This window comes from Genypterus blacodes, unplaced genomic scaffold (assembly GCF_046128005.1).
Source record: "Genypterus blacodes isolate CSIRO-AG114 ecotype Tasmania unplaced genomic scaffold, CSIRO-AGI_Gbla_v1 ptg000118l_1, whole genome shotgun sequence".
NCBI classification, from domain to species: domain Eukaryota; kingdom Metazoa; phylum Chordata; class Actinopteri; order Ophidiiformes; family Ophidiidae; genus Genypterus; species Genypterus blacodes.
The window spans coordinates 2,305,142-2,320,652 of NW_027466921.1; the positions used below are offsets into that span (position 1 = coordinate 2,305,142).

A 15,511-nucleotide genomic window follows, 5' to 3' on the forward strand; every position below is an offset into this window, starting at 1 on the left:
CAGAGACAGGAAGACGAGGCAGGGAGACAGATGGATTCGATCGACTGAACGTGACCCAACTGCACGTATTGCATTTGCCGCTGACCATCACATTCCAATCACGACCGTTTATCCACCTTGCATGAACTTTATTGCGGTTTCATTTTATTTCCCTGAAGCATGAAGCATGAAGCATCTCAAAGCCTCGTGACAGTTACAATTTTTCATCTTTAATAACTGAATATCTAGAGAGTGTTGTGGTTTGAGATAAATGGTTTTATTCATATTTCTTGATGTTTATCATTATTTGGAATTTAATAATAATAGCACAAGAGGGGAAAAGAGTTTGAGAGGATAAGTGTGTATTATTTTACATGCATCACAACCATGAACAGGATTAAAATGGTACTAAAGATTGAGCTGTATCTATGATGGTCGTACCATAATATCCTTACTGAGTGACTCTATCCCCTGCAGGGCTGTGGCATCGTTCCCACCTGCATTCCTCCTCTAGGTGATATATCTGGTTAATGATAATGAAGGTGCAAATTTGACATTAAGTCCGTCTATTTAAGTGTGCTTCAGTGGAACACACACAGCTACACACCTACACACACGCACTGTGCATTCAGTGTTCACCTTCATTTTGTTGTGGACTTGTTTGCTACCTTTCGCGTCTCCGGTGCTTAATTAGTCTGACATTCTACATACCCTGCTCTGCTTATAGCTCAGCAGGAACTCCACTCTGCAGCGGCGTGTTGTTTCATTGACTCATTCATTCACATTGGTTGTTGTTTTTTTCAGAACTGCTCTCACATTTGCATTGTTTGACAAAGCAGAAAACGTCTTGCTTCTGGTAATGCATGTTGAAAGGGTAGATTTCAGTCAAAAGATTTGAATAATAGATGAATAAATCTCTCTTTCATTTCATTTTTCTTTCTGGCACGTTTGTCAGTTTGCCCATCTATGTGTTCTTTGCAATACTTTCTTCTTTCTAATACAACATGTCACAGCTCTCTCTCTCTCTCTCTCTCCCTCTCTCTCTCTCTCTCAGTTTGTTCTTTGTTCTTCTCTCAAGTGTGTTTACCCGCAGTAGTCTGAATAACTTGTATGTTGTTGTTGTTGTTGTTGCACCATTCAACAAATCAATTGAATATTGCATTTTAGCTCCGAGTCAAACCGTCAGAGAAGTCCACGTCTTACCTGAAGTACCCGATGATGAAGATGGCCACTAGCAGAGAGCTGAAGGACACTGCGTAGCCGATTGTATACATCACATACAGTCGCTCAAAGAAGTGTTGCTGTGTGCACAGACAGAAACAATATTGAAATGATTTTGTGAAGAATAGGACTGAATATTTGCTGTTTCTTCCTGTAGTCTTCTCTCTTCTTTGACTATAACTAAGATAAGTGACACAATATTTGTAACTTTGCATACTTTTCTAAATAAACCGCACTAACACAACAAATAATACATTTGTTTCTCATGGTATTGACCAAGTATTCAGATGGCAAAGGGCAAACAGTCACTGGCACACAACAAAAATGAATGGGGAGTGCTTCAGTGCTGAGGGGTGGTAGTGTTTTAGAGAAGGTGATGTAGTAAAGTGCTCTAGCTCTATCTCCAGCCACTCCATGAACAAAATTCATAACAAAGCCATAGAACACAACAGTGAATCACAGCTGCTGAACAATAACGCCATCTTCCCCACAGAAGGCATTTCAGTGCTCCTGCTCTCACTTTGGACAGTAGAATAAGACAAAAACATCTGCTGCAGTGCACCCAGCATATTTGAACCATCTTTCTTATGTGTCATAGCAACTGTTGCTATGACACAAAAGGTTTTTTCAATTGAAACATAAAAAGAGATTCATAAGCTCTCACCATCAAACCTGACTGAAATCTGTCTGTCAGACTCAGTGAGGAGAATTAATCCTTATTAATTAATTCTTACACATAAGATTAGGAAATTACAGCCCCAATATATCTTTGGATAAACTATTTTTTGCAGTGAATTTAAATGTGTGTGCCACCAACTAAGCAGTACTTATCATTTAGCAGAAGTAGCTTCACCTCGTACCAAAGTAGCTTCTCCAGTTCTGACTCAGTGATCCTCTGAGAGGCGGTCCCATCATGGGCACCCGGGTTGAATGAGTCATTGGAGTGGTTTAGAATGGAGGAGAATGGAGATGCGCCAGGGCAGAGAGGTGCAGACTCCCTTATGACCGCTGTGTGCCAGTGTAACCCAAGGAACCCTCTGGGCCAAAAGGTGTGAACGACTCTCAGAAGGACTGACTCAAAACTGACTCAAAACTGGAGGCGGCACTTGGATGAGCAGCAAAGCCCGCACAACCTGAACTTTAATAAAGACTCACACCTCCTGCCTCTTCGCCTCATTTCATTCTGAATTCACAAACACCAGCACACACATGAGTCACTTTCCATATCAGGTCACCTGAGGGATTATGAGAGCCAACAGCTTACACATGCCAGTCATCCATGTGTTTACATGTCCTGTTTATCCATGTATGTTTGCCTTACTGCTTAGCATAATTAGTTTGTTTCATGTGTGTGTTAATTGGATCAGCCGCTGCTTGAACATCATGGACCTATACTCACTCTCCCTTCCTGGTCGCTGTGCTCCAGGAAGCGTAGGCACTCTGAGTAGTTGCTCCACGTCTTGTTCCAGCTGTCCACAAACACCCAGGAACCGTTGAAGTCGCACTTCCTGTAAGCGTGGCCTGTTGACAAAAGAAGAGTGGACAAGCACACATACTTAGGACACAAGGTAGGAAACAATTAACCATGATAAATGTCATATTGCTATTAAGTATGGGCCCTATTTGTTACTGTTCAGAGATTCCTTCATGTTTGATGGTGAAGTATTTGAGATTCTTTATGTGCATTCCAATCAAATCAAACTCTTCAAAACAACTGTTGACCTTTGTGATTGAAGTCATAAATGTAGAAGGGACAGGGAATCTTGGTGACCAGCCCAGGGGAGCCTTGGGGCCAACAAATGAGGCCATCCCAGTCTGGAGGGCACATGTCATCTGGAACGAGGAGGACAGAAAGACAACACACACTTGTCACACATTTCTATATTTACATAACAACCCAGTGGTCATTTAGCTCGGAAAACTGCCGCTGGGTGAAGGAGCTACTGGCCCTGAGGTGATCAGCGAGGAACAACCAACATGGGGCATCGGGATCATCGACCGTCTAGAAAGTCTCTCTGTGCATCTGCTGTTTGGGAAATCATACAGGTTCAAAAGTGTAAACAGAACCTGAGCTGATTATTGATGCGTCTCCTCTCTGCTGTGTCCGCCCACAAAATGATTTTCTTTTTCTTTTTTTAAGTGAATCATTGCTTCTCTGCAATATTATTATTTTATAAATCACAGCATAACTTCAAGAAACTGAATAGAAATTTCAATCCCAAAGGCCATCTGTGGGGAAAGGTAGGAGAGCAAAATTACATAAGGTAGAAAAAGACATTATACTTTCTTGAGTGTTCTGAAAATGTCTTTCTTTATAACTCAAACTCAAAACATCAAACTGGGCCAATCTCTCAAGGCCTTCTTCCACTATTAACTCCTTTTAAAGAGTTCAAAGCCAATTGAACCCTTGAGTTGGTTACCTGGTGTTTGGTAACCGCTTAAGACGTTTGTATACATTTGCCTTGGCTTGTGTTCATTGTGTGGGTGGTGACTGGATGCATGTACACATGGTTTCATGGTAGCATGAGGAGAGCAGCGCTGGCAGTGTGGGTGTTTTAGCATGCTGGGTCACACTCAGTACATTTACATTCACAGTATACTGTGGCAGAAAAATGTGAGTAAGACGTAATTGGATTCCATGCAGAGGCGTCTTACTCAGATTACGTCCACATGCCTGAAGAAATCAATTAATCACATCATTTAAGATGCATAATTTAAAACTGTTACTTACTTACTATGATTATGGTGAGTGCAATCTAATTTTGCTTGTAATGTTTAAGGATGGAAGCTTTCGGACTGTTGGAGCTCGTTGGATCCATCTGATGATCCTGATGACTCATACATTCATATAATAACGGTTTAACTAGATGCAATACATGATATTCTAAATCTGGCAGTTTTGATAATGACTCTAAATGCTTCTAAATGGCTGTACCTTCATACAGGCCATTAGGTTCATACGAAGAGAATATGTGACTGCCTGATTTCCCCCACTGATGACATCATTTCACACCGGATATGTATTTCCATAGCAATGCTCATCCAACATTTGCACATTTATGAGTTCCGTTCTGTGTTTTGTACCTGTGGTCTCCGGGTCTCTGTTGGAAAGGTTCTGGTGGCACTGCAGTTTGATTTCATAAAGGATGTACATCTGCTCCTGTGCTGACATGGCATCATCAGACCCCATCTGTAGAGTGCAACAAACAAGATCAGCTGTGTCCACACTCCATAATCACCCACTGCCACCTGAAAATGGCTTTCGGGGACATTTGTACAGGAGGCACAGCCAATAGCTCAGGATAGAACATTTTAGGAATCGAAAAGTTATTTTGCTTCCCTCTTACTTTGAATTATCTGCTGAAGAAAACTAAAAACGTGACTTACTAGTCCAAGTTGCTTATCATTAGTGAGTCCCATTCCAACTTCTGTGTGTCATTTGCATGTTTTTGCACATGTGATTCACTGACGTCACGTGTCGTGGAAGTGTGATCGGAGCGACATAAATGAACATGTGAGCTGTTAGATGGAGTCGGAAACCTACTAGACATTGGTAATCCGTGGAAATAGGCACCATGCAAATTTTACACATGCATCTCACGCATTAGATGTGAGAGATAATTACTTCTGTCACAAAGGTCAGCTGGCAATCACGACTCATTTTCTGTGGCCATCTGTCCACAGAAAATCATTGTATTATCCTGTATTCTAGCTCCGGTTCCCTCATATGTTTTGGCGATATCTGCTGCAATTACTCTTTCATCTCCTCACACAGGAGAGAGATCTAATAGCCTGCTGTAGACAGTCTGCACACACAAGTCCAAAGACTCTTAGTCCTTCCGGTCTGCTTTAGGATTAACTATTGAAATATCTCCTGAAATTGAAAACTTTTTTTTTCTTATTGAAGGTTGTTTACTACATTTCTGTATAATTTGGACTCGGTAAAGTAATTTGAAGAACATCAAAAAATGAATAGAAAAATATACCAATATTCCAAACTCAACTCTGCTAACAACTGTATGTTCCACTTTACTGTCTAGAACTCTTCAAAGCTGACATGCATCATCAAAAGCAAGACAGCTTCCAGGTCCTTGAAGTGAGACGTCAGAGGGGCCAAGCCAGAGCAGTAGGGTGGAAGATTAGCTTGATTAAATCCACAACAGCCATCAAAATAACTGCCTCTGTCATATAATGATGGACTCACTCCTACCAGACCCCCCACTGCTTTGATGTTCAATTACCTGGAAAACCACTTTTCACAAGGTGTCTCATTCACTGGAAAAGCCTGGTCATTTCTCATTGCATTTGTGCCCTGAAGGCCCACAAATAATCATGTTTTGAAATTGCAAGAAACGGAATTTGAGTCTCTCGCCGGGTCCCTGCTAGTTGAATGATTGTTCTTCACTGAGAAGCCTTGCACTCTCCGATATCCCCGGTTGGTTTAGAGGTTAGGGAAAGAAATCTTCTCAGGAGCAGCATAGAGCTACTCGGAGCACTTCTGAAGAGGGTGTTATTGGAGTGTGGGGAGTCTTTTGTCAATGTTTTGATGAAGTGCATCTTTGGTGACCCATACACCTACATATTCTTAATGTCACGTCAATGAACAGATCAATAATAACCGTCAAACCCCCCCGAACAAGTCTTTCATGGGTTCACTGTAGAATCTGTCTCTTCCTCCTACATTGACTCACTGGTGTGAAGCCCACATTCAGTTATAAGTGATATTGAGAGATCCAATATATTTGGCAGTTGAACAAAAAAATCCATTGCAGCTATTTCCTCAACTGTGGCTTGGTATTACACCATATTTTAAGTATTCTATGGTGAAATTAGTCATCTTCTATACACTTTAAATCCTTCACGATGCTTCAAAGTCCAAACACGCATTATTCCATTTCGTCTCTCCCTTTCTGTAGCACCGCCGAGCACAGTGAGTAAAATTTGTCCGTTTTAGGTGCCGTCTCTTTAAAGGCCCCAACCAAAAAGGCTCTGTTCTCGTTGGGTGTGTGTCTAACCAAGCCTGTTGGTGTGTAACATAGATAACAGATAAGTCACATAATTGAAGGGCCAATCAGACAAAGCCTTCAGGACTTACAGGTTTGCATTACTCTGTCGACATCAACCTCAAGTTTTGTTCCTTAGAAAATGTTCAACATAACTTCACAACATACAATGTTTCAGTTTTGCATCACAAAACATCTCACTAATCATATTCATTATGTTTGAACGCAGGCATGTCATCAGCCATCTCCTGTTTACTTTCACAATGACACCATCACCCTCTTCCTCTACTGAATGAAGCTCCTCATCAGCTCCTCCACTGAAATCATTCTTACAAATCAATCAATTAACATTGACTGTACTTTCATTCATATCTTTTATATTCTACTTGCTATCAGCCTAACTATAGAGTAAGCCTGTAAGTTACTGTCAGAGGAAGAAGTGAGGGAAAGACACAGACTGAACACTCACAAGAAAGATGACAATGGAGAACAGGTGAGGACAATTACACAGGTGGGAACAATCAGGTAACGCAAGGGAAGGAAGTAAAGCAACGGAAACAAAGGGAAAATGAGACGACAAAACAAGAAGGAAACAAGAGCTTTCAAAGTAAAGGGAAAGATATTGAAAAAATATAAACAATACTCTTTTTTGCTGCAACTTGCAAGTGTAATCAGTACTTCATGTTTGACTCATAAACTCCTTCCCACTCCATTTCACCAAAAAAGAAAACTACAAAGTCGTTTTGAAGGTCACACAACAACAGACATATGTCAAAGAATGTTTTCAATCTTTACAGCTTCCTGCCTCCATAAATGGCTGAACTGCACTCCAGTACATAAAGTAAACAAACCAGCCCTGCTTGTTTCACTGAGGGCGAATGAATAAGTCACAGGAGCACAGTTCAGCCAAAAAAATACATTTCTGTTTGATGGACAAACCTGGAGGATCTATTCAAAGGGAGTGTGGTTAAAAAAAGGCCTGGTTCCTTTTGTGGTCAGGCAAAGCTGAGTGAGCGGTAGACTGAATCTGAACAAAACTGCTGACCGTGCTGTGCATTAATTACATCAGCACAAGTCCAACAGCATGCAGGTGATTGACTTCTGGATGTGGCCTGAATTATAGATGACTGGAGAAGTGCAAAAGAGGTGAAACAAAAGCACAAACTGCCTCCAGATGTCAATCACCCGCCTGCTGTCGGAGCTCTAATTCATGAACCAGAACACATCGAAGTCATTCAAAGCTACCAGCAGCCCTCAGTGGACAGGTCAAGAGCCTGCATGTCAGCGGAGGACACAACAAACTAAATGAACCTTTGTTATTGTTTTGTGTTACATTTTCCTCCGTATATAATGCAAAGCAATGAGTGGCCTATGTATTTCATTTACTTGTTCCCTACAGAATTAATTAGTGCATTAAATGTTATCTGAATGACAAAATAGAGGAAAAAATATAAGGAAAAAAGTTCACCAAGTATCATAATGTTGCAGTGTGAAAGCATTGCAGAGGTGATCTGGTGTCAGTCTATTGCCACAGAGTTGAGTCATCGCCTCTCTCACACAGTGCCAACAAAAAAGCAGCATGAGAGTAGCAATTATGTGAGGTGTTGTGTTGGACTACACAGAACCACTTCATGGACTGGCACTGGAGTGAATCTGTATTTTACCTCTCCAGGTAAATCAAGCCTCTGTTTCCAGTGAACATAGTATCATACTTTATTTTACGTTTGGTGGCTTATTTAGCCATTAGGTTTCTTTATATTTGTTTACTTTGTGAGACTCATATTTCCTCATATGTGGCACAAACCTTGTTGTTGACTACTAAGTGACAACATAAGGTTGTTTATTCAACCCTAATTTCTGTGAGTCACAGTAAGTGGAACACAACAGGTAATTGCAAGATCTTTTCTTAGGATATCCAGATGTGTGTCTCCATAGTAACCATGAAGTAGAAATTGTTTTTGAGTAGGCGGCTAATTCATTTGATTTACAACCCAGCACGTGTAAATGCATCAACATATGCTGCAACATTCTGAGGAGGAAGAAGAAAGGCACCTGCTCATGGTCTGGATGGTTTGATTGAAGGAAGAACACATGTGTGGGTAATCAGCTGGACCACTGCTGCCATTGTTATCCGACATTACTCCTAGTCCTGATTAGTATTTCATCTGATTGTCACCATGGAGATGTACATTATATATGAACATCCATGGGAATAAATGTTCATTTATTCAACATATTATGGGCTAAGCTGTCCCATGTTTTAATTTTGTTTCTGTCATCAATGCTCGATTCAATTTGATTTAAAACGAGGATTTCTTACCTGTGCGTCAATCGAAGTCCAGCACAGGAAAAAGTTCAGGAGCAATTTCCATAAGATCGAGTTCCACATTCCTCTGCCCATCGTCCCTGCGCGCTGGAGCTCAGGTACTAAACTCTAACTTCATCTTCACTGTAAATGATGAAGGTTCCGCGGTTGCTGTCGGCGCATCCGCATCACAATATGTAAAAGTTGGTCCCACTCACACTCACATCATCCATCACAAAGTTGTACTCCTAAAAGAAAAATGAGGAAAAATGAATGATTCCCTCCTTAATGGCAGCAGTTGTGCAGTTTCCCTCCCCTCTCCTCGGTGTGTCTGAGCTCTGGCACCGTGTGATGGATGTTCAGCGTGTGATCCTGCAGGCGGGCATCCGATGAAGGAACCAGGCGGACCCGCGGGTCGAGGAGGGACGCAGGGGCCACATTCCACCAGGAGGAGGAAGCTCTGAGCACTGATGCCTCAAGAGGATGGAGTGAGTTAAGAAACAACAGGGAGCGTGTCGCCACCCCGTGGATCTCTCTCTCTCTCTCTCTCTCTCTCTCTCTCTCTCTCTCAAATACAAACAGTAAGCAGCTGATGCGTTAAAAATCTATCTGGGTGAGATTGGTGTATTAATTTGAGATTATTGACCTAAATATTTTTGGATCAGAAGCTTTATTGAAGCTGAGATGCTGTTTAGAGAGGCAGTGACATTCTGTAACTTCACTCCTTCTCCCATTGGTGCGCCTATTGATTTCATGCCTCTGCCAATAAGTGTCCTCTTCTGCCCACTCAGCTCCTCTGGTTAATTACAGCGAGCGTTGATGAGTGTCGGCCTGTAAAATCCTGAAGTAATCATAACATATTCAAGCATTTCACTTCCTTACTTGAACAGATTGTCATGGCTCATCTCTGTCATCCTTTCACTTTAGTAAGAAATCTAAAAGGTTACGCTAAGAAGACCTCTAACCCAAATTTGTAGAAATTATACGGTATTGTCTGTACTTGCATACAGCGCCATGACAACCATTGTGATAACACTGTAGAATCTCTTCTACTGTCTTTGCTCTGCACGGCAGTTGAATCAATTATGTGGTGCACGTTCCTTTTCTACCGTCTTAGAGGTGCAGCAGAGTGCCTCTCTAGCGGCTCGTGCCTGTGTGTTGCGGCATTAACAATGTCTTTTCTCTGTTGGCAGTGTGGCGCGTGCTGTGAGAGTGTGTTCTGATGTGGTTTATGTGCTTTGGTTGTAGACCTTCAGATGTGGCTCTGTATGTGTTTTGCTTGCACATTGTCTTTGATACCAGGGTGTAGTTATGTGTTGTATATTGAGCCTTATTTATGAGATCCTAGTAAAATGCACTGAGCACATTCAATTTAACTATCAACACACTGAACACAAGAACATATAAGTTAAAGTTACTAACCTGAGGCTCATCATGCGTGTTCAGGATTGGACCGACTTGTGTGTGGCTCTGATATTAGATTGGAATTGTGGAGAAGATTATTTTCCCTCCTCCCCTTCATAACTGATGTGTGTGTGGGGGGGATAATAGGACAACTTAGTTGAGAATTTTGACAGCTTACAAATGCGAGAATATAAGTGTGTTCCTGCACTCCAATCAGGCTGTAATTTGAGCAGGTACATCTATTCTTTGTACAAATTACATTCATACATTTTTACCAAGAACAGATAAAAAACAAACTCCCTGGTTTGCTGAAGCAATTATGTTTGCTAAACCAAAAGCCTGTAGCTGAAACAGACAGAAAGCCTTTTGCTGCTCTCCTTACTCCATAATGATGAAATGGATTTAGCGCTTATGCCAGGAAAGGTTATTTAAAATTGAAATTTGTGTTCCAAAATTAACCCAGCATGTAATTGCTCTAAAATTAACACTTTACAGCCATTTAACAGGTCTGAAGCAAAGGATCAGTATTGTGACTTTGAATAGAGAATGTCAAAACAATTGAAATGTTTCCTGTGAAGCCACAGCTAATAAAGTAAATTATGAACTCCCAAAGGTAAGAGTTGGGGCCATTTACATACACATAGCTCCCATGGCACAAAACCTTTTGACAACATGGTAATCCACTAGGCTGAGCTGTCTCAACTATAGAGAGCTTCTTCCCCTGAGGGAGGACGGGGCTCGGTGGCTCCTTCTGCCATCTTGGCTTTTCCATGTCTTCCTAGAGAGCTTCGGGAATTTTCCTGATGTTGAAACATTCTATGCAACATTGGGCTATGCAAATAAAATTGTTCAATTGGTCTGCACGACAGAAGCTGCACCAATTTGCAACTGGCCTCCATCCTACCCTCTCTCATGGTCAAGACCCTGAGATACTTCAACTCCTTCACTTGGGGTTGCAACTCACGCCGTTACTACTTGGAGATTTCCTCCTGACAAACAGATGGACACATTTGAAAACCTGCTAGGTGGAGCTGAGCACGCTGATCCACAATGCCTCTGAACCAATGAACAGCGAGACACGTGGCTGTGAATACTGAAAGCTTCATTGATGGAATTATTACTTCTCGTGGCAGCCGCAAGCAGTAATCGGTGAACAATGTGCAGCAGTCATCAGCACAGGCTCAGCTCGTTCTAAATGAGCCCCCTGTGACTCACAAGTAAGCTCATCCGTTCGCTCATCCAAGTGTTGCTGCAGTCAGGTGTCTCAAAGTACTTGACTCCACTTATGCTAATGAGGCTCTTGTTGCTATCATAACAAGATGAACATAATCCAGTATGTGGATGAGTTATTGTCTGTTTATACGCGGCTGTTTAAGTTTGTGTTTGCACGGCTGCCTATGCATGTAAAAACAGTGGAACTCGGCTGAAAGCGCTCTTCACATTTTCATCAAAGCAACGAGCAAAACGCTGCCAGTGAATGAACGAACGAGCAGCCTTGACGAGGCAAAGGCCAACAGATCCTCAGTTGTGATTTGAAGTACATCATGAAGTAAACCAACCATATGTGAAAGATTGTTTGTCTCTGTGGGTCCTACTGATGGGATTCTACCAAATTCTTAATACAGGGGGAGTAACTAGTGACTTGTGACTAGGCAACTGTCTAGGGTATGAAAGGAGGTGGGGTAGACACTTTGTTTCATTCTGTATACCAGTGCAAACAGCTGTCATATGGAAAGTTAGTCTCTATTGCCTTTCTTGCTCTTTTAAGTGAAATCCATTCGTAGCTATCTACAGATGACCAAGACACTTGTTATTTGTCAGATAACTTAACAGCCACATAAAGATCGGTACAAAAGCAACCTGCTATCGCCTTAAAGTAAAGCAAGAACTTGCTGCTGTCATGGTGTCTTCACAGGTCTAACAAGTCCTCACTAACACCTAGAGAGTGGAGCGCATCGCTCGCTGACACCTCCGGGACACATTTACACACCTTCACTTGCTCTGGTGTTTGATCTCTTTTATAACTTCTGACTTTTAAGCTTCCTCTAAACTCTTTGCTGCTGTGTAATCTGCCATTCTTATGTCAAGCCTTTACGGGAGCCTTTTGAATAAGCTTTACACGGTGCAAAATGAAATTGCCTTTGCCTTGCCTTTTAATTATGTGGGTGCGTTTGACCGTTTTGTGAGCCTAGTATGCATTAGACCACCACATGCTGCCTCCCACTCAGTTATGAGGTTGATAAGTGGGGAGAGTTGCGGTCCACTCTTTGTCTAAATGAAGGCTGGTCTTTGGTTAGATTCACTGTTTATTTACAATGCTATTCTATCAAAGGTTCCCAGAGGGACATTTGGGACTTAATATGTCCGACATGTTCTGTAGACTCGCTGCAAATTCAATTTCCGATACGCAGAATGCTCCCAATCATTTATCACAGAGGCCTCAACCTCAATTACTGAAAGGACCAAACATTGTTTCAGTAAAACAACAATGCCTTGATATATTTAACAATCTGTCATTGTGGAAACATAGCCAATGTTATCCATGCCATTCTATTAATAAATAAATAAAGAACTCAACCCTGAGGGCGGTTTCCCAGCTGATGTAATCTGGGGCAGATGTGGTTGAGGATTTGGACATTTTAAGAATCAATGATTTCTTTGTCGTTGTGTTTTCTCGGAATCTTTTGAGAATGTTTCAAAATGTTTTTCAAGATAGCATAAATTTATAACTTAATGGAATTTTGTATTATGTTAATTGAATTCTATTTTGTTAATATGAGCTAAACTAGAGCAGACCCCATCCATTTGCTAGTTGTTAGAGTTAGGCCATGAATCCTGAATTTGTGTGTCAAACTGAAAATGAGCAGCTGCCAAAAGCTTTCAATGCTCTAACCTGCTCTTGTTGGTGAAATCAACTCAGATTGAACAGGAATACGTTTGAACGACTAATATCTTTTTTATCTATTGCACTTTCTCTTTTCTTTATTTGGTAAAGTACTACAGACAGAAGCACGAAACGCATCCGTCACTCTGCTTCTCTCATCTCCGCGTTACTTTAATTAGGGAGCAGAGTTTGATTCTCTTTTTGCACAAATTGTTCACCTTTGCTCTCGCTTTTCAGAGCTTTTACATTTTTTACTTCCTTTTACTTCTTGCTTTCCCCATGTAACCTCGGATAACAATTACTGGGAAGTGAAAGAATTGTAATTATTGCGAGAGCTAACCTAAAATGAGCTTGGGGATTGACACCTCCATCTGTCCTCGCCAGCACATGAATAATAATAGTAATAATAATAATAACAAATGTATTTCCTGACGTAAAAGTGCTGTGGTTGCAAACGATGAAACCTTTACCGAATGCTGAGCAGGTGCCTGACATTTTGAAGCCTAAAGGCCTAAATGTTTGAATGTTTTTTGTACCTGAAAGAATCAATCAGTTTGAGTGACAGCTAAAGCTCAAATCATTTGAAGCTACCGATTGTTAATAAACAACACGTGCCAAGTCAGTGTGAAGGCAGACAATGACTGGACGGATTGAACTGTGAGAAGTAGGATGAGAGACGTAGGGATTCATTATGGTCTCAAAAAGGCTAGAAGATAAAAAACAACTGGTGAGTTAAAAAAGACTTTTTCAGCAGCAAATCTTTGGTGTTAAAATAATTTTGGGCCATATGGAGAAAATTCTGGATCAGTTGTTGCCTAAAGGCAGGAGGAAGGTTACAGTTTAACAAAATACATATTCTTAAAGAGTGCCTATGCATGCAAGTCTTACATTTGTGGAAGTTATTAAGAGTTGAACTATGAAGTATTTTTGAATTTGGAATTTCCTGCAGCTGAATTTACAGTGCAACGCTTCAAGTTGCCTCCACTCTAACAAGACACAATAAACGTATATGGGGAAGGCTGAAAAATCTTTTCAACTCAGGGTGTCTGAAAAACCGTGAGATATTTCAAAAGGCTGAATGGATGGCAGAAAAAAAGAATGTTTGAATGGTTTCCCTGCCTGAAAGTACGAAGGTTAAGGATGAGGTTTGAAGTCCCTGAAGCCATGAGGTGCCCAAAGAAAATGTTGAGACATTTAAGTAGTGACATTTTGCAGCATGCTCACGACTCAAGCCCCCGCGTTACAATAAGCGAGTGGTCTCCCACTCACCTCATCTCACTGTGATCACCCACATTTCCTCTGAAGTGGTGAATCACAAACTGGCTGTATGTCACATGTCAGTAATGACATATTTACAGGAATCTAAAGTCCTCAAAGATCTTTTTATCAACACTCTGTATTTTTCCCTTGCAATTTGCTCCTCCATTTACCTTATTCCCCAGAGGGATCATTTAGGTATGAGCCATTTATCATGATGGAGTCAGCATGGAAGCTTGGTCTGACTCATCCTCCTCTCTTGGCCTCACAGCTCTGTGCTCTGGGAGGAAAGAAAGAGAGAGACACACTCACACGTTCTGTGCAGCAGGTCATTAAAAAGTTAGGGAGTACAGACGTGTGCCAAAGAAATACGTGGAGCCCAAAACCAGAAGAACCGTGTGGAAATAAGAGTGATGAGGATTTAAAGATGCATGGTCCGCTGCCATTACTCACCTGCTCAGCGACTATTTCTTTCATTTGTACAAGTCAATGATGACTCGTGCTTTAAGAGCACCACAAACTATTAATCTGCACTGGTTCCCTCGTCTTCATCAGCAACTGTGTGTCGAATGAATGTTGTCTGCAGGTCTTTCTCTGTTTCTTCTCTCCATCTAAAAGCAGCCATGTTGACCTGTGGAAGGAACAAAACAACTCTCCACACTTAGATGTGCAAAACGTTTCTGCTTAAAACAATCATTTTTCAGGAAACATCCATTTTAAGTGGATGAATACATTGGTGTTTGTCCACAGGCCGACTAATGAGTACAGATTAAGTAATCAGTCAATGCTGACCTCCCATGGTGAGAACCTTGAATAACAATCGGAGTGGAAGCAGGGAGACTGTTTGTGGTACAGTACCTCAACTCTTAACATGCTGCGGTTTATGCTCTTTCTGATTTGAGGACCTTTGAGGACCTTCCCTCAATCAATCTGGATAAATGGGCGATGTTGGCGTGCACATCGTTAAGACTATACATCTATTTTTATCATAACTGCTTGCATTTCTTTGAGTCATACAGGATATATCAGAATGCTGCAGAATACTATTAATTCTGTCCATGAACACACTTCCTCACATTTTGGCCTCCAAACCATCTTGTGGCTCTCCAGGGGTCTCCCTACCCTTATGTTTACCACCCTTGCTTTGCAATTTCACTTTAGGGGAACAGGAAAGTAAATCGATGGCAGTGCAGTACCTTCTCTACAAGCCACCCTTCCTCTATTCTGAGCGGGAGGGAAATCGATGGCGTAGAAATGGAGATTTCAGCGTTTTGTTGCACCCCATGGACCCTGACGTTCCTGGTGATTAATGAGAGGAGCTTCTGCTGAACAAGAAAGTCGACACCCGAAACACGTGTAGCCGTGTTCACCCAGCGTGTGGAACACAGATGTCGACGCTCGGCTATTCAACCGCCCGAGCGTGAGTGAGGTTTCATCCTGCCGGGCAAAATAAAGAGT

General features: G+C 41.6%; 1 protein-coding gene across 1 annotated transcript in view; it reads right to left on the reverse strand.

Annotated features, from left to right (window-relative positions):
• pth2ra (parathyroid hormone 2 receptor a) overlaps nucleotides 1–15,511 on the reverse strand; it is a 29,262-nt gene that overhangs the window by 12,851 nt on the left and 900 nt on the right. Inside the window, exons 2-9 of the mRNA XM_076161959.1 lie at nucleotides 15,250–15,490; nucleotides 14,507–14,684; nucleotides 14,227–14,333; nucleotides 8,524–8,756; nucleotides 4,285–4,390; nucleotides 2,923–3,033; nucleotides 2,600–2,721; nucleotides 1,183–1,280 (exon numbers count right to left, since the gene is read on the reverse strand). Of these exons, the coding sequence (XP_076018074.1) occupies nucleotides 1,183–1,280; nucleotides 2,600–2,721; nucleotides 2,923–3,033; nucleotides 4,285–4,390; nucleotides 8,524–8,604 (518 nt within the window). The 5' untranslated portion in view covers nucleotides 8,605–8,756; nucleotides 14,227–14,333; nucleotides 14,507–14,684; nucleotides 15,250–15,490. The remainder of the gene's footprint in view (nucleotides 1–1,182; nucleotides 1,281–2,599; nucleotides 2,722–2,922; nucleotides 3,034–4,284; nucleotides 4,391–8,523; nucleotides 8,757–14,226; nucleotides 14,334–14,506; nucleotides 14,685–15,249; nucleotides 15,491–15,511) is intronic.